This window comes from Argopecten irradians, chromosome 13 (assembly GCF_041381155.1).
Source record: "Argopecten irradians isolate NY chromosome 13, Ai_NY, whole genome shotgun sequence".
Taxonomy (NCBI): domain Eukaryota; kingdom Metazoa; phylum Mollusca; class Bivalvia; order Pectinida; family Pectinidae; genus Argopecten; species Argopecten irradians.
The window spans coordinates 1,534,273-1,556,061 of record NC_091146.1 but is presented as its reverse complement, the minus strand read 5'-3'; the positions used below and the strand labels follow the sequence as shown (position 1 = coordinate 1,556,061).

At 35.5% G+C, this 21,789-nt stretch overlaps 1 protein-coding gene across 1 annotated transcript in view; it reads right to left on the bottom strand.

Moving 5' to 3' along the window:
• The window catches only part of LOC138306581 (uncharacterized), a 181,641-nt gene that overhangs the window by 69,364 nt on the left and 90,488 nt on the right, over positions 1–21,789 (bottom strand). The window contains exons 9-13 of the mRNA XM_069247019.1: positions 15,312–15,415; positions 12,767–13,028; positions 6,937–7,065; positions 6,423–6,548; positions 3,841–3,941 (exon numbers count right to left, since the gene is read on the bottom strand). Coding sequence (XP_069103120.1) covers positions 3,841–3,941; positions 6,423–6,548; positions 6,937–7,065; positions 12,767–13,028; positions 15,312–15,415 — 722 coding nt within the window. The remainder of the gene's footprint in view (positions 1–3,840; positions 3,942–6,422; positions 6,549–6,936; positions 7,066–12,766; positions 13,029–15,311; positions 15,416–21,789) is intronic.

The following is a 21,789-nucleotide window of genomic DNA, read 5'->3' as shown; positions in this document are numbered from 1 at the left end:
CGACCAGTTCGACAAATAAGGGGTATTCGAGGAATCTGGGTTCGAGTTAGAGGGGTTATACTGTATACTCTTAAAACTGAATCATGAAAATTTGATCCGTAAAATATTTTCAAATAGTTGAATAATATATATTCTTAAAACTGAATCATGAATAATATAACACTATCAATCTTTCTCATAGAATCAAACAAAAATTCACATGATTTTTATTTAATCTAAAGTCTTTATTCTTTAATCTATTGTCTTCAAATTCCCTCTAATGAATAAGGCATTCGTAAGCCAAGTGCAAAGTTCAAGTCTGCCCTAGGTGTATTCCTTCATCAGGATTACCGACCATGAGCCAAATTTATTCTGAATTTTCCGTTTATACTACAAACGGAAAAACATGAAGGATTTCGGTGATGTCACATATTCTGTTTCAACAGTAGTTTGCTCTGCAAGCAGCGAGCAACAGAATGACGTCATTCAATTATTGGCAACGTTTTAAATTTGTGACATGACGCTGAGAAAAAAGTAGTTCGGGTCAAAATTTTAAGTCTTGACTAATCAATAGAATTTCCAACTTACTGATTAAAGCGGACAAAAATACAAAAAAAAAAAACCAGATGACAAATATGACAATAATAACAGCATGCCAACATAAATATATAAAGTAAATATACAGCAGTGTAATCACCCTACCTTTTCTCCACTGTACAACTGTAACCAATTTATACACAGACTTAAATATACAGCAGTGTAATCACTGTACCTTTTCTCCACTGTACAACTGTAACCAATTTATACACAGACTTAAATATACAGCAGTGTAATCACTGTACCTTTTCTCCACTGTACAACTGTAACCAATTTATACACAGACTTAAATATACAGCAGTGTAATCACTGTACCTTTTCTCCACTGTACAACTGTAACCAATTTATACACAGACTTAAATATACAGCAGTGTAATCACTGTACCTTTTCTCCACTGTACAACTGTGACCAATTTATACACAGACTTAAATATACAGCAGTGTAATCACTGTACCTTTTCTCCACTGTACAACTGTAACCAATTTATACACAGACTTAAATATACAGCAGTGTAATCACTGTACCTTTTCTCCACTGTAACCAATTTATACACAGACTTAAATATACAGCAGTGTAATCACTGTACCTTTTCTCCACTGTACAACTGTAACCAATTTATACACAGACTTAAATATACAGCAGTGTAATCACTGTACCTTTTCTCCACTGTAACCAATTTATACACAGACTTAAATATACAGCAGTGTAATCACTGTACCTTTTCTCCACTGTACAACTGTAACCAATTTATACACAGACTTAAATATACAGCAGTGTAATCACTGTACCTTTTCTCCACTGTACAACTGTAACCAATTTATACACAGACTTAAATATACAGCAGTGTAATCACTGTACCTTTTCTCCACTGTAACCAATTTATACACAGACTTAAATATACAGCAGTGTAATCATTGTACCTTTTCTCCACTGTAACCAATTTATACACAGACTTAAATATACAGCAGTGTAATCACTGTACCTTTTCTCCACTGTACAACTGTAACCAATTTATACACAGACTTAAATATACAGCAGTGTAATCACTGTACCTTTTCTCCACTGTACAACTGTAACCAATTTATACACAGACTTAAATATACAGCAGTGTAATCACTGTACCTTTTCTCCACTGTACAACTGTAACCAATTTATACACAGACTTAAATATACAGCAGTGTAATCACTGTACCTTTTCTCCACTGTACAACTGTAACCAATTTATACACAGACTTAAATATACAGCAGTGTAATCACTGTACCTTTTCTCCACTGTACAACTGTAACCAATTTATACACAGACTTAAATATACAGCAGTGTAATCACTGTACCTTTTCTCCACTGTACAACTGTAACCAATTGATACACAGACTTAAATATACAGCAGTGTAATCACTGTACCTTTTCTCCACAGTACAACTGTAACCAATTTATACACAAACTTAAATATACAGCAGTGTAATCACCCTACCTTTTCTCCACTGTAACCAATTTATACACAGACTTAAATATACAGCAGTGTAATCACTGTACCTTTTCTCCACTGTACAACTGTAACCAATTTATACACAGACTTAAATATACAGCAGTGTAATCACTGTACCTTTTCTTTACTGTACAACTGTAACCAATTTATACACAGACTTAAATATACAGCAGTGTAATCACTGTACCTTTTCTTTACTGTACAACTGTAACCAATTTATACACAGACTTAAATATACAGCAGTGTAATCACTGTACCTTTTCTCCACTGTAACCAATTTATACACAGACTTAAATATACAGCAGTGTAATCACTGTACCTTTTCTCCACTGTACAACTGTAACCAATTTATACACAGACTTAAATATACAGCAGTGTAATCACTGTACCTTTTCTCCACAGTACAACTGTAACCAATTTATACACAGACTTAAATATACAACAGTGTAATCACTGTACCTTTTCTTTACTGTACAACTGTAACCAATTTATACACAGACTTAAATATACAGCAGTGTAATCACTGTACCTTTTCTCCACCGTACAACTGTAACCAATTTATACACAGACTTAAATATACAGCAGTGTAATCACTGTACCTTTTCTCCACTGTACAACTGTAACCAATTTATACACAGAATTAAATATACAGCAGTGTAATCACCGTACCTTTTCTCCACTGTAACCAATTTATACACAGACTTAAATATACAGCAGTGTAATCACTGTACCTTTTCTCCACTGTACAACTGTAACCAATTTATACACAGACATAAATATACAGCAGTGTAATCACTGTAGCTTTTCTCCACTGTACAACTGTAACCAATTTATACACAGACTTAAATATACAGCAGTGTAATCACTGTACCTTTTCTCCACTGTACAACTGTAACCAATTTATACACAGACTTAAATATACAGCAGTGTAATCGCTGTACCTTTTCTCCACTGTATCCAATTTATACACAGACTTAAATATACAGCAGTGTCATCACCGTACCTTTTTTTTACTGTACAACTGTAACCAATTTATACACAGACTTAAATATACAGCAGTATAATCACTGTACCTTTTCTCCACTGTACAACTGTAACCAATTTATACACAGACTTAAATATACAGCAGTGTAATCACTGTACCTTTTCTCAACTGTAACCATTTTTGATTCTCATGGCATTCACTCTGTTTGACAAAGCTGTGGAGATTTTCCTGGCATAAACTCTCATTGACAAAGTTGTGGAGATTTACTTGGCATAAACTCTCATTGACAAAGTTGTTGAGATTTACTTGGCATAAACTCTCATTGACAAAGCTGTTGAGATTTACTTGGCATAAACTCTCATTGACAAAGCTGTTGAGATTTACTTGGCATAAACTCTCATTGACAAAGCTGTTTAGATTTACTTGGCATAAACTCTCATTGACAAAGCTGTGGAGATGTTCTTGGCATAAACTCTCATTGACAAAGCTGTGGAGATTTACCTGGCTTAAACTCTCATTGACAAAGCTGTGGAGATTTACCTGGCTTAAACTCTCATTGACAAAGCTGTGGAGATTCACCTGGCTTAAACTCTCATTGGCAAAGCTGTGGAGATTTTCCTGGCTTAAACTCTCATTGACAAAGCTGTGGAGATTCACCTGGCTTAAACTCTCATTGGCAAAGCTGTGGAGATTTACCTGGCTTAAACTCTCATTGACAAAGCTGTGGAGATTTACCTGGCATAAACTCTCATTGACAAAGTATATTTTACTAGCTATATTCATATGTTTACCTGGTTTTCTTTTTCGTTTTGGTGTTGTCACGATGACTGTCATGTGACAGGGGCAAATCTTCGTCGTAGTCTGTCGTTGGGTCCTCGTAGGAATTCATCAGCTAGAGTTAAAGAACTACGTTTTATCTTTTAGATTGCACAATATATACTCTAATAGTTTTCTAAAACAGTCATCATAATATTATCAGAATTGATCATGAAGCATTAAAATTGTCAAACACAGTGAGAAAAGTCAAGAGATAACACTATTCTGTACAAATCAGATTTCTCGTGTTAAATACTCCTTTTGTCACATGGGGTTTGGAACCAATAGATGGAGTAAAGCCAGAGTACCCAGAGAGAAACCTGTGGGGTTTGATTTGGAACCAAGCGGTGAATGGCTTCTGGTAATAACTCGCCACATCTGAACAATAGTGAGGGCACCATCACAGGAAACTGACCATCTCTCAGTAGGAGTATATATAGAGATGTGTTACTGTGAGATAGGGATGTATGTATACAGAATTAAGGGTGTATGTTACCTTATTGAGAAGTGGAGGTATATATAGAGATGTGTTACTGTGAGATAGGGGTGTATGTATACAGAATTAAGGGTGTATGTTACCTTATTGAGAAGTGGAGGTATATATAGAGATGTGTTACTGTGAGATAGGGGTGTATGTATACAGAATTAAGGGTGTATGTTACCTTATTGAGAAGTGGAGGTATATATAGAGATGTGTTACTGTGAGATAGGGGTGTATGTATACAGAATTAAGGGTGTATGTTACCTTATTGAGAAGTGGAGGTATATATAGAGATGTGTTACTGTGAGATAGGGGTGTATGTATACAGACTTAAGGGTGTATGTTACCTTATTAAGAAGTGGAGGTATATATAGAGATGTGTTACTGTGAGATAGGGGTGTATGTATACAGAATTAAGGGTGTATGTTACCTTATTGAGAAGTGGAGGTATATATAGAGATGTGTTACTGTGAGATAGGGGTGTATGTATACAGACTTAAGGGTGTATGTTACCTTATTGAGAAGTGGAGGTATATATAGAGATGTGTTACTGTGAGATAGGGGTGTATGTATACAGAATTAAGGGTGTATGTTACCTTATTGAGAAGTGGAGGTATATATAGAGATGTGTTACTGTGAGATAGGGGTGTATGTATACAGAATTAAGGGTGTATGTTACCTTATGGAGAAGTGGAGGTATATATAGAGTGTGTTACTGTGAGATAGGGGTGTATGTATACAGACTTAAGGGTGTATGTTACCTTATTGAGAAGTGGAGGTATATATAGAGTGTGTTACTGTGAGATAGGGGTGTATGTATACAGACTTAAGGGTGTATGTTACCTTAGTGAGAAGTGGAGGTATATATATAGTGTGTTACTGTGAGATAGGGGTGTATGTATACAGACTTAAGGGTGTATGTTACCTTATTGAGAAGTGGAGGTATATATAGAGTGTGTTACTGTGAGATAGGGGTGTGTATGTATACAGACTTAAGGGTGTATGTTACCTTATTGAGAAGTGGAGGTATATATAGAGTGTGTTACTGTGAGATAGGGGTGTATGTATACAGAATTAAGGGTGTATGTTACCTTATTGAGAAGTGGAGGTATATATAGAGTGTGTTACTGTGAGATAGGGGTGTATGTATACAGACTTAAGGGTGTATGTTACCTTATTGAGAAGTGGAGGTATATATAGAGTGTGTTACTGTGAGATAGGGGTGTATGTATACAGACTTAAGGGTGTATGTTACCTTATTGAGAAGTGGAGGTATATATAGAGTGTGTTACTATGAGATAGGGGTGTATGATACAGAATTAAGGGTGTATGTTACCTTATTGAGAAGTGGAGGTATATATAGAGTGTGTTACTGTGAGATAGGGGTGTATGTATACAGACTTAAGGGTGTATGTTACCTTATTGAGAAGTGGAGGTATATATAGAGTGTGTTACTGTGAGATAGGGGTGTATGTATACAGACTTAAGGGTGTATTTATCTTATTGAGAAGTGGAGGTATATATAGAGATGTGTTACTGTGAGATAGGGGTGTATGTATACAGACTTAAGGGTGTATGTTACCTTATTGAGAAGTGGAGGTATATATAAAGTGTGTTACTGTGAGATAGGGGTGTATGTATACAGACTTAAGGGTGTATGTTACCTTATTGAGAAGTGGAGGTATATATAGAGTGTGTTACTGTGAGATAGGGGTGTGTATGTATACAGACTTAAGGGTGTATGTTACCTTATGGAGAAGTGGAGGTATATATAAAGTGTGTTACTGTGAGATAGGGGTGTATGTATACAGACTTAAGGGTGTATGTTACCTTATTGAGAAGTGGAGGTATATATAAAGTGTGTTACTGTGAGATAGGGGTGTATGTATACAGACTTAAGGGTGTATGTTACCTTATTGAGAAGTGGAGGTATATATAGAGTGTGTTACTGTGAGATAGGTGTGTATGTATACAGAATTAAGGGTGTATGTTACCTTATTGAGAAGTGGAGGTATATATAAAGTGTGTTACTGTGAGACAGGGGTGTATGTATACAGACTTAAGGGTGTATGTTACCTTTGGAAGTCTTGTATACATAAGTTCGTGAGCAGACGGTCGCTGTTCAGGATCCTGACGTAACATGTCCATAATGACGTCCTTAAACCCTGCACTATAATTATCTCTGACAGGTGCAAACTGACCCTGAAAATCCAAATCATTATTTTCCTTCAAATTATTGCAAAAATTACATTAAATTTTTTTTCCTAGCATATTTTCAATAAAGGAAAAAAAATTAGGATGAAAAAATAGCAAACAAAATCGTTTGATTCAGTACGGTTTTCTTACATTTCATATAAAAAATATTGAAAAAATTGAAGCCCCTGTGACCTCATTTAGATATTAGATCAAGCAGGCGAAATCATTATATAAGTAAACTTTGTTTTTTATTATCATAGAAAGGAGACATACAAAGAGAAGTTAAATTATGAATTACAGTTTATTATCTAACCCCCTACCTACACTTTTGTTTAAAAACTTTTTCAAATATCTGAACCGAAACGTAAGTTTATCATTTCAATAATTGACCAACCTTCATGATTTTGTTGACTAAAGCAGGTAAGTTTGAGCCTTCAAATGTTTTCTGTAGACAAGCCATCTCATACAGGATACAGCCGAGCGCCCAAATATCTGACTTATCGTTATACGGCTTCCCCTCGCACTGTAAGGTCAAAGTTCACTATGTTATATACAACTTACACACACACAAGCACCGAAATATCTGATTTATTGTTATACAGCTTCCCCTCGCACTGTAAGGTCAAAGTTCACTATGTTATATACAACTTACACACACACAAGCACCGAAATATCTGACTTATCGTTATACAGCTTCCCCTCGCACTGTAAGGTCAAAGTTCACTATGTTATATACAACATACACACACACAAGAACCGAAATATCTGATTTATCGTTATACAGCTTCCCCTCGCACTGTAAGGTCAAAGTTCACTTCGTTATGCACAACTTACACACACGCAAGAACCGAAATATCTGATTTATCGTTATACAGCTTCCCCTCGCACTGTAAGGTCAAAGTTCACTTCGTTATGCACAACTTACACACACGCAAGAACCGAAATATCTGACTTATCGTTATACGGCTTCCCCTCGCACTGTAAGGTCAAAGTTCACTATGTTATATACAACTTACACACACACAAGCACCGAAATATCTGACTTATCGTTATACAGCTTCCCCTCGCACTGTAAGGTCAAAGTTCACTATGTTATATACAACTTACACACACACAAGAACCGAAATATCTGCCTTATTGTTATACAGCTTCCCCTGGCACTGTAAGGTCAAAGTTCACTATGTTATATACAACTTACACACACGCAAGAACCGAAATATCTGATTTATTGTTATACAGCTTCCCCTGGCACTGTAAGGTCAAAGTTCACTATGTTATATACAACTTACACACACACAAGCACCAAAATATTTGATTTATTGTTATACAGCTTCCCCTCGCACTGTAAGGTCAAAGTTCACTATGTTATATACAACTTACACACACACAAGCACCGAAATATCTGATTTATTGTTATACAGCTTCCCCTCGCACTGTAAGGTCAAAGTTCACTATGTTATATACAACTTACACACACACAAGCACCAAAATATCTGCCTTATTGTTATACAGCTTCCCCTGGCACTGTAAGGCCAAAGTTCACTATGTTATATACAACTTACACACACACAAGCACCGAAATATTTGATTTATTGTTATACAGCTTCCCCTGGCACTGTAAGGTCAAAGTTCACTATGTTATATACAACTTACACACATACAAGCACCAAAATATTTGATTTATCGTTATACGGCTTCCCTGCGCACTGTAAGGTCAAAGTTCACAATGTTATATACAACTTACACACACACAAGCACCAAAATATTTGATTTATTATTATACAGCTTCCCCTCGCACTGTAAGGTCAAAGTTCACAATGTTATATACAACTTACATACACAAAATATTTGATTTATTATTATACGGCTTCCCCTCGCACTGTAAGGTCAAAGTTCACAATGTTATATACAACTTACACACACACAAGCACCAAAATATTTGATTTATTATTATACAGCTTCCCCTCGCACTGTAAGGTCAAAGTTCACTATGTTATATACAACTTACACACACACAAGCACTGAAATATCTGATTTATTGTTATACAGCTTCCCCTCGCACTGTAAGGTCAAAGTTCACTATGTTATATACAACTTACACATACACAAGCACTGAAATATCTGCCTTATTGTTATACAGCTTCCCCTGGCACTGTAAGGTCAAAGTTCACTATGTTGTATACAACTTACACACATACAAGCACCAAAATATTTGATTTATCGTTATACGGCTTCCCCTCGCACTGTAAGGTCAAAGTTCACAATGTTATATACAACTTACACACACACAAGCACCAAAATATTTGATTTATTACATGTATTATACAGCTTCCCCTCGCACTGTAAGGTCAAAGTTCACTATGTTATATACAACTTACACACACACAAGCACCAAAATATCTGACGTATCGTTATACGGCTTCCCCTCGCACTGTAAGGTCAAAGTTCACTATGTTATATACAACTTACACACACACAAGCACCAAAATATTTGATTTATTGTTATACAGCTTCCCCTCGCACTGTAAGTTCAAAGTTCACTATGTTATATACAACTTACACACACACAAGTACCATAATATCTGATTTATTATTATACAGCTTCCCCTCGCACTGTAAGGTCAAAGTTCACTACGTTATATACAACTTAGACACACACAAACACCGAAATATCTGATTTATTGTTATACAGCTTCCCCTCGCACTGTAAGGTCAAAGTTCACTATGTTATATACAACTTACACACACACAAGCACCAAAATATCTGATTTATCGTTATACGGATTCCCCTCGCACTGTAAGGTCAAAGTTCACTATGTTATATACAACTTATATTACACACACACAAGCACCAAAATATTTGATTTACCGTTATACAGCTTTCCCTCGCACTGTAAGGTCAAAGTTCACTATGTTATATACAACTTACACACACACAAGCACCAAAATATTTGATTTATCGTTATACAGCTTCCCCTCGCACTGTAAGGTCAAAGTTCACTATGTTATATACAACTTACACAGACAAAAGCACCGAAATATCTGATTTATTGTTATACAGCTTCCCCTCGTACTGTAAGGTCAAAGTTCACTATGTTATATACAACTTACACACACACAAGTACCATAATATCTGATTTATTATTATACAGCTTCCCCTCGCACTGTAAGGTCAAAGTTCACTATGTTATATACAACTTACACACACACAAGCACCAAAATATCTGATTTATCGTTATACGGATTCCCCTCGCACTGTAAGGTCAAAGTTCACTATGTTATATACAACTTATATTACACACACACAAGCACCAAAATATTTGATTTACCGTTATACAGCTTCCCCTCGCACTGTAAGGTCAAAGTTCACTATGTTATATACAACTTACACACACACAAGCACCAAAATATCTGATTTATCGTTATACGGATTCCCCTCGCACTGTAAGGTCAAAGTTCACTATGTTATATACAACTTATATTACACACACACAAGCACCAAAATATTTGATTTACCGTTATACAGCTTCCCCTCGCACTGTAAGGTCAAAGTTCACTATGTTATATACAACTTACACACACACAAGCACCAAAATATTTGATTTATCGTTATACAGCTTCCCCTCGCACTGTAAGGTCAAAGTTCACTATGTTATATACAACTTACACACACACAAGCACCAAAATATTTGATTTATCGTTATACAGCTTCCCCTCGCACTGTAAGGTCAAAGTTCACTATGTTATATACAACTTACACAGACAAAAGCACCGAAATATCTGATTTATTGTTATACAGCTTCCCCTCGTACTGTAAGGTCAAAGTTCACTATGTTATATACAACTTACACAGACAAAAGCACCGAAATATCTGATTTATTGTTATACAGCTTCCCCTGGCACTGTAAGGTCAAAGTTCACTATGTTATATACAACTTACACACACACAAGCACCAAAATATCTGATTTATCGTTATACGGATTCCCCTCGTACTGTAAGGTCAAAGTTCACTATGTTATATACAACTTACACAGACAAAAGCACCGAAATATCTGATTTATTGTTATACAGCTTCCCCTCGTACTGTAAGGTCAAAGTTCACTATGTTATATACAACTTACACACACACAAGCACCAAAATATTTGATTTATCGTTATACAGCTTCCCCTCGCACTGTAAGGTCAAAGTTCACTATGTTATATACAACTTAGACACACACAAGCACCAAAATATCTGATTTATTGTTATACAGCTTCCCCTCGCACTGTAAGGTCAAAGTTCACTATGTTATATACAACTTACACAGACAAAAGCACCAAAATATCTGATTTATCGTTATACAGCTTCCCCTCGCACTGTAAGGTCAAAGTTCACTATGTTATATACAACTTACACACACACAAGCACCAAAATATCTGATTTATTGTTATACAGCTTCCCCTCGCACTGTAAGGTCAAAGTTCACTATGTTATATACAACTTACACAGACAAAAGCACCAAAATATCTGATTTATCGTTATACAGCTTCCCCTCGCACTGTAAGGTCAAAGTTCACTATGTTATATACAACTTACACACACACAAGCACCAAAATATCTGATTTATTGTTATACAGCTTCCCCTCGCACTGTAAGGTCAAAGTTCACTATGTTATATACAACTTACACAGACAAAAGCACCGAAATATCTGATTTATTGTTATACAGCTTCCCCTCGCACTGTAAGGTCAAAGTTCACTATGTTATATACAACTTACACAGACAAAAGCACCGAAATATCTGATTTATTGTTATACAGCTTCCCCTCGCACTGTAAGGTCAAAGTTCACTATGTTATATACAACTTACACAGACAAAAGCACCGAAATATCTGATTTATTGTTATACAGCTTCCCCTCGCACTGTAAGGTCAAAGTTCACTATGTTATATACAAAAACTTAGACAGACAAAAGCACCGAAATATCTGATTTATTGTTATACAGCTTCCCCTCGCACTGTAAGGTCAAAGTTCACTATGTTATATACAACTTACACACACACAAGCACCAAAATATCTGATTTATCGTTATACGGATTCCCCTCGCACTGTAAGGTCAAAGTTCACTATGTTATATACAACTTATATTACACACACACAAGCACCAAAATATTTGATTTACCGTTATACAGCTTCCCCTCGCACTGTAAGGTCAAAGTTCACTATGTTATATACAACTTACACACACACAAGCACCAAAATATCTGATTTATCGTTATACGGATTCCCCTCGCACTGTAAGGTCAAAGTTCACTATGTTATATACAACTTATATTACACACACACAGGCACCAAAATATTTGATTTACCGTTATACAGCTTCCCCTCGCACTGTAAGGTCAAAGTTCACTATGTTATATACAACTTACACACACACAAGCACCAAAATATTTGATTTATCGTTATACAGCTTCCCCTCGCACTGTAAGGTCAAAGTTCACTATGTTATATACAACTTACACACACACAAGCACCAAAATATTTGATTTATCGTTATACAGCTTCCCCTCGCACTGTAAGGTCAAAGTTCACTATGTTATATACAACTTACACAGACAAAAGCACCGAAATATCTGATTTATTGTTATACAGCTTCCCCTCGTACTGTAAGGTCAAAGTTCACAATGTTATATACAACTTAGACACACACAAGCACCGAAATATCTGATTTATCGTTATACAGCTTCCCCTGGCACTGTAAGGTCAAAGTTCACTATGTTATATACAACTTACACACATACAAGCACCGAAATATCTGATTTATCGTTATACGGATTCCCCTCGCACTGTAAGGTCAAAGTTCACAATGTTATATACAACTTACACACACACAAACACCGAAATATATGATTTATTGTTATACAGCTTCCCCTCGCACTGTAAGGTCAAAGTTCATTACCCTAATATATAAAAAAAACTCTGAAAAAATGAACACATTTTAGACCATATATCCTTATCACTTTAGTGAATAATTTTGTGTAAACTGGAGTGAGTTATCATATCGATGTACTGGACAGTAGTCGATATTTTACTTTGATACTGGACAGTGGTCAATATTTAGCTTTGATACTGGACAGTGGTCGATATTTAACTTTGATTATAACTGTCTATCTAAGTGTTGAACAGAACATTACACAACTTTGATATAAAACAAACGTTTTCTGTGTGATAACAACAGATATACCATTTCTGGACTGATATAATATGGAGTTCCCAGCACGGTGTTAGCTCCCTTGTTGGCAGAACTCATCATTTTGGAGATACCAAAGTCGCCGACTTTCACCACGCCTTCCTTTGTGAGGAAGATGTTGGCGGTCTTCAGGTCGCGGTGAAGGACGTTATGTTCATGTATATGTCTAATGGCTGCCACGATCTGTTGGAACATTGTCAGGATCGACTTCTCTTCCAGGGGCTTGTCCTGCTGAGACAGGAACTGGGCCAAGGTCCTGTGTGTGAGAGGACATCTAGGATCAGACGGTATATGGTACATCTATAATCTTACCCTCATCAATATGATGGTACATCTATAATCTTACCCTCACCAATATGATGGTACATCTATAATCTTACCCACATCAATATGATGGTACATCTATAATCTTACCCTCATCAATATGATGGTACATCTATAATCTTACCCACATCAATATGATGGTACATCTATAATCTTACCCACATCAATATGATGGTAAATCTATAATCTTACCCTCATCAATATGATGGTACATCTATAATCTTACCCACATCAATATGATGGTACATCTATAATCTTACCCTCATCAATATGATGGTACATCTATAATCTTACCCACATCAATATGATGGTACATCTATAATCTTACCCACATCAATATGATGGTACATCTATAATCTTACCCTCATCAATATGATGGTACATCTATAATCTTACCCTCATCAATATGATGGTACATCTATAATCTTACCCTCATCAATATGATGGTACATCTATAATCTTACCCTCATCAATATGATGGTACATCTATAATCTTACCCTCATCAATATGATGGTACATCTATAATCTTACCCTCATCAATATGATGGTACATCTATAATCTTACCCTCATCAATATGATGGTACATCTATAATCTTACCCTCATCAATATGATGGTACATCTATAATCTTACCCTCATCAATATGATGGTACATCTATAATCTTACCCTCATCAATATGATGGTACATCTATAATCTTACCCTCATCAATATGATGGTACATCTATAATCTTACCCTCATCAATATGATGGTACATCTATAATCTTACCCTCATCAATATGATGGTACATCTATAATCTTACCCTCATCAATATGATGGTACATCTATAATCTTACCCTCATCAATATGATGGTACATCTATAATCTTACCCTCATCAATATGATGGTACATCTATAATCTTACCCTCATCAATATGATGGTATACATCTATAATCTTACCCTCATCAATATGATGGTACATCTATAATCTTACCCTCATCAATATGATGGTACATCTATAATCTTACCCTCATCAATATGATGGTACATCTATAATCTTACCCTCATCAATATGATGGTACATCTATAATCTTACCCTCATCAATATGATGGTACATCTATAATCTTACCCACATCAATATGATGGTACATCTATAATCTTACCCTCATCAATATGATGGTACATCTATAATCTTACCCTCATCAATATGATGGTACATCTATAATCTTACCCTCATCAATATGATGGTACATCTATAATCTTACCCTCATCAATATGATGGTACATCTATAATCTTACCCTCATCAATATGATGGTACATCTATAATCTTACCCACATCAATATGATGGTACATCTATAATCTTACCCTCATCAATATGATGGTACATCTATAATCTTACCCTCATCAATATGATGGTACATCTATAATCTTACCCTCATCAATATGATGGTACATCTATAATCTTACCCACATCAATATGATGGTACATCTATAATCTTACCCTTATCAATATGATGGTACATCTATAATCTTACCCACATCAATATGATGGTACATCTATAATCTTACCCTTATCAATATGATGGTACATCTATAATCTTACCCACATCAATATGATGGTACATCTATAATCTTACCCTCATCAATATGATGGTACATCTATAATCTTACCCTCATCAATATGATGGTACATCTATAATCTTACCCTCATCAATATGATGGTACATCTATAATCTTACCCTCATCAATATGATGGTACATCTATAATCTTACCCTCATCAATATGATGGTACATCTATAATCTTACCCTCATCAATATGATGGTACATCTATAATCTTACCCTCATCAATATGATGGTATACATCTATAATCTTACCCTCATCAATATGATGGTACATCTATAATCTTACCCTCATCAATATGATGGTACATCTATAATCTTACCCTCATCAATATGATGGTACATCTATAATCTTACCCTCATCAATATGATGGTACATCTATAATCTTACCCTCATCAATATGATGGTACATCTATAATCTTACCCTGATCAATATGATGGTACATCTATAATCTTACCCTCATCAATATGATGGTACATCTATAATCTTACCCTCATCAATATGATGATACATCTATAATCTTACCCTCATCAATATACCCTCATCAATATGATGGTACATCTATAATCTTACCTCATCAATATGATGGTACATCTATAATCTTACCCTCCGTCTGCGTACTCTATCTCTATCATCAGGACGCCATCCTCTTCAAAACTGTCGTAGTAACTGATGATGTTAGGGTGATCCAGGAAGGCAAGGATGTTTACCTACAGATATACAAGGTCAGGGGTCAGGTATACAGTACCTTATACAAGGTCAGGTCAGGTTCAGACTATACAAGGTCAGGGGTCAGGTATACAGTACCTACAGATATACAAGGTCAGGGGTCAGGTATACAGTACCTACAGATATACAAGGTCAGGGGTCAGGTATACAGTACCTACAGATATACAAGGTCAGGGGTCAGGTATACAGTACCTACAGATATACAAGGTCAGGGGTCAGGTATACAGTACCTACAGATATACAAGGTCAGGGGTCAGGTATACAGTACCTACAGATATACAAGGTCAGGGGTCAGGTATTTAGTACTAAGTAACAGATATACAAGGTCAGGTCAGGTATACAGTACTACAGATATACAAGGTCAGGTATACAGTACTACAGATATACAAGGTCAGGTATAAAGTACTACAGATATTCAAGGTCAGGTATTTAGTACCTACAGATATACAAGGTCAGGTATACAGTACTACAGATATACAAGGTCAGGTATACAGTACTACAGATATACAAGGTCAGGTATTTAGTACTACAGATATACAAGGTCAGGGGTCAGTATACAGTACATACAGATATACAAGGTCAGGTATACAGTACTACAGATATACAAGGTCAGGTATATAGTACTACAGATATACAAGGTCAGGGGTCAGGTATACAGTACATACAGATATACAAGGTCAGGTATACAGTACCTACAGATATACAAGGTCAGGTATACAGTACTACAGTACAAGGTACAGGTATACAAGTCAGGTACAGGTACCTACAGATATACAAGGTCAGGTATACAGTACATACAGATATACAAGGTCAGGTATACAGTACTACAGATATACAAGGTCAGGTATACAGTACTACAGATATACAAGGTCAGGTATTTAGTACCTACAGATATACAAGGTCAGGTATTTAGTACTACAGATATACAAGGTCAGAGGTATACAGTACTACAGATATACAAGGTCAGGTATACAGTACTACAGATATACAAGGTCAGGTATACAGTACTACAGATATACAAGGTCAGGTATACAGTACTACAGATATACAAGGTCAGGTATTTAGTACTACAGATATACAAGGTCAGGTATTTAGTACTACAGATATACAAGGTCAGGTATACAGTACTACAGATATACAAGGTCAGGTATACAGTACTACAGATATACAAGGTCAGGTATACAGTACTACAGATACAACAGATATACAAGGTCAGGTATACAGTACTACAGATATACAAGGTCAGGTATACAGTACTACAGATATACAAGGTCAGGTATACAGTACTAGATACAAGTCAGATCTACAGATATACAAGGTCAGGTATACAGTACTACAGATATACAAGGTCAGGTATACAGTACTACAGATATACAAGGTCAGGTATACAGTACTACAGATATACAAGGTCAGGTATACAGTACTACAGATATACAAGGTCAGGTATTTAGTACTACAGATATACAAGGTCAGGTATACAGTACTACAGATATACAAGGTCAGGTATACAGTACTACAGATATACAAGGTCAGGTATACAGTACTACAGATATACAAGGTCAGGTATACAGTACTACAGATATACAAGGTCAGGTATACAGTACTACAGATATACAAGGTCAGATATATACAGTACTACAGATATACAAGGTCAGGTATACAGTACTACAGATATACAAGGTCAGGTATACAGTACTACAGATATACAAGGTCAGGTATTACAGTAACTACAGATATACAAGGTCAGGTATACAGTACTACAGATATACAAGGTCAGGTATACAGTACTACAGATATACAAGGTCAGGTATACAGTACTACAGATATACAAGGTCAGGTATACAGTACTACAGATACTAAGGATATATACATAGGTCAGGTAACAGTACTACAGATATACTAGGTCAGTATACAGTACTACAGATATACAAGGTCAGGTATTTATACTACAGATATACAAGGTCAGGTATACAGTACTACAGATATATACAAGGTCAGGTATTTAGTACTACAGATATACAAGGTCAGGTATATACAGTACTACAGATATACAAGGTCAGGTATACAGTAGTACTACAGATATACAAGGTCAGGTATTTAGTACTACAGATATACAAGGTCAGGTATACAGTACTACAGATATACAAGGTCAGGTATACAGTACTACAGATATACAAGGTCAGGTATTTAGTACCTACAGATATACAAGGTCAGGTATACAGTACTACAGATATACAAGGTCAGGTATTTAGTACCTACAGATATACAAGGTCAGGTATTTAGTACTACAGATATACAAGGTCAGGTATACAGTACTACAGATATACAAGGTCAGGTATTCAGTACTACAGATATACAAGGTCGGTATAACAGTACTACAGATATACAAGGTCAGGTATACAGTACTACAGATATACAAGGTCAGGTATACAGTACTAGTAGATATACAAGGTCAGGTATACAGTACTACAGATATACAAGGTCAGATAAGTATATTTAGTATACTACAGAGTATACAAGGTCAGGTATATACAGTACTACATATATACAAGGTCAGGTATACAGTACTACAGATATACAAGTCAGGTATACAGTACTACAGATATACAAGGTCAAGTATACAGTACTACAGATATTACAAGGTCAGGTATTTTAGTACCTACAGAATATACAAGGTCAGATATACAGAACTACAGATATACAAGGTCAGGTATACAGTACTACTACAGATATACAAGGTCAGGTATACAGTACTACAGATATACAAGGTCAGGTATACAGTACTACAGATATACAAGGTCAGGTATTTCAGTACTACAGATATACAAGGTCAGATATACAGTACTACAGATATACAAGGTAAGGTATTCAGTACTACAGATATACAAGGTCAGGTATACAGTACTACAGATATACAAGGTCAGATATACAGTATCTACAGATATATATATATAAGGTAGGTATACAGTACTACAGATATACAAGGTCAGGTATACAGTACTACAGATATACAAGGTCAGGTATACAGTACTTACAGATATACAAGGTCAGGTATACAGTACTACAGATATACAAGGTCAGGTATACAGTACTACAGATATACAAGGTCAGGTATACAGTACTACAGATATACAAGGTCAGGTATACAGTACTACAGATATACAAGGTCAGGTATTTAGTACTACAGATATACAAGGTCAGTATACAGTACTACAGATATACAAGGTCAGGTATTTAGTACTACAGATATACAAGGTCAGATATACAGTACTACAGATATACAAGGTCAGGTATTTAGTACTACAGATATACAAGGTCAGGTATTTAGTACTAACAGATATACAAGGTCAAGGTATACAGTACTACAGATATACAAGGTCAGGTATTTAGTACTACAGATATACAAGGTCAGGTATTCAGTACTACAGATATACAAGGTCAGTAATTCAGTACTACAGATATACAAGGTCAGGTTTTTAGTAACTACAGATATACAAGGTCAGATTATACAGTACTACAGATATACAAGGTCAGGTATTTAGTACCTACAGATATAACAAGGTCAGGTATTTAGTACTACAGATATACAAGGTCAGGTATACAGTACTACAGATATACAAGGTCAGGTATTTCAGTACTACAGATATACAAGGTCAGGTATTAACAGTACTACAGATATACAAGGTCAGGTATTTAGTACCTACAGATATACAAGGTATACAAGTACGTATTACACTGCTGTATATTTAAGTCTGTGTATAAATTGGTTACAGTTGTACAGTGGAGAAAAAGGTACAGTGATTACACTGCTGTATATTTAAGTCTGTGTATAAATTGGTTACAGTTGTACAGTGGAGAAAAGGTACAGTGATTACACTGCTGTATATATTTAAGTCTGTGTATAAAATTGGTTACAGTTGTACAGTGGAGAAAAGGTACAGTGATTACACTGCTGTATATTTAAGTCTGTGTATAAATTGGTTACAGTTGTACAGTGGAGAAAAGGTACAGTGATTACACTGCTGTATATTTAAGTCTGTGTATAAATTGGTTACAGTTGTACAGTGGAGAAAAGGTACAGTGATTACACTGCTGTATATTTAAGTCTGTGTATAAATTGGTTACAGTGGAGAAAAGGTACAGTGATTACACTGCTGTATATTTAAGTCTGTGTATAAATTGGTTACAGTTGTACAGTGGAGAAAAGGTACAGTGATTACACTGCTGTATATTTAAGTCTGTGTATAAATTGGTTACAGTTGTACAGTGGAGAAAAGGTACAGTGATTACACTGCTGTATATTTAAGTCTGTGTATAAATTGGTTACAGTTGTACAGTGGAGAAAAGGTACAGTGATTACACTGCTGTATATTTAAGTCTGTGTATAAATTGGTTACAGTGGAGAAAAGGTACAGTGATTACACTGCTGTATATTTAAGTCTGTGTATAAATTGGTTACAGTTGTACAGTGGAAAAGGTACAGTGATTACACTGCTGTATATTTAAGTCTGTGTATAAATTGGTTACAGTTGTACAGTGGAGAAAAGGTACAGTGATTACACTGCTGTATATTTAAGTCTGTGTATAAATTGGTTACAGTTGTACAGTGGAGAAAAGGTACAGTGATTACACTGCTGTATATTTAAGTCTGTGTATAAATTGGTTACAGTTGTACAGTGGAGAAAAGGTACAGTGATTACACTGCTGTATATTTAAGTCTGTGTATAAATTGGTTACAGTTGTACAGTGGAGAAAAGGTACAGTGATTACACTGCTGTATATTTAAGTCTGTGTATAAAATTGGTTACAGTTGTACAGTGGAGAAAAGGTACAGTGATTACACTGCTGATATATTTAAGTCTGTGTATAAATTGGTTACAGTTGTACAGTGGAGAAAAGGTACAGTGATTACACTGCTGTATATTTAAGTCTGTGTATAAATTGGTTACAGTTGTACAGTGGAGAAAGGTACAGTGATTACACTGCTGTATATTTAAGTCTGTGTATAAATTGGTTACAGTTGTACAGTGGAGAAAAGGTACAGTGATTACACTGCTGTATATTTAAGTCTGTGTATAAATTGGTTACAGTTGTACAGTGGAGAAAAGGTACAGTGATTACACTGCTGTATATTTAAGTCTGTGTATATAAATTGGTTACAGTTGTACAGTGGAGAAAAGGTACAGTGATTACACTGCTGTATATTTAAGTCTGTGTATAAATTGGTTACAGTTGTACAGTGGAGAAAAGGTACAGTGATTACACTGCTGTATATTTAAGTCTGTGTATAAATTGGTTACAGTTGTACAGTGGAGAAAAGGTACAGTGATTACACTGCTGTATATTTAAGTCTGTGTATAAATTGGTTACAGTTGTACAGTGGAGAAAAGGTACAGTGATTACACTGCTGTATATTTAAGTCTGTGTATAAATTGGTTACAGTTGTACAGTGGAGAAAAGGTACAGTGATTACACTGCTGTATATTTAAGTCTGTGTATAAATTGGTTACAGTTGTACAGTGGAGAAAAGGTACAGTGATTACACTGCTGTATATTTAAGTCTGTGTATAAATTGGTTACAGTTGTACAGTGGAGAAAAGGTACAGTGATTACACTGCTGTATATTTAAGTCTGTGTATAAATTGGTTACAGTTGTACAGTGGAGAAAAGGTACAGTGATTACACTGCTGTATATTTAAGTCTGTGTATAAATTGGTTACAGTTGTACAGTGGAGAAAAGGTACAGTGATTACACTGCTGTATATTTAAGTCTGTGTATAAATTGGTTACAGTTGTACAGTGGAGAAAAGGTACAGTGATTACACTGCTGTATATTTAAGTCTGTGTATAAATTGGTTACAGTTGTACAGTGGAGAAAAGGTACAGTGATTACACTGCTGTATATTTAAGTCTGTGTATAAATTGGTTACAGTTGTACAGTGGAGAAAAGGTACAGTGATTACACTGCTGTATATTTAAGTCTGTGTATAAATTGGTTACAGTTGTACAGTGGAGAAAAGGTACAGTGATTACACTGCTGTATATTTAAGTCTGTGTATAAATTGGTTACAGTTGTACAGTGGAGAAAAGGTACAGTGATTACACTGCTGTATATTTAAGTCTGTGTATAAATTGGTTACAGTTGTACAGTGGAGAAAAGGTACAGTGATTACACTGCTGTATATTTAAGTCTGTGTATAAATTGGTTACAGTTGTACAGTGGAGAAAAGGTACAGTGATTACACTGCTGTATATTTAAGTCTGTGTATAAATTGGTTACAGTTGTACAGTGGAGAAAAGGTACAGTGATTACACTGCTGTATATTTAAGTCTGTGTATAAATTGGTTACAGTTG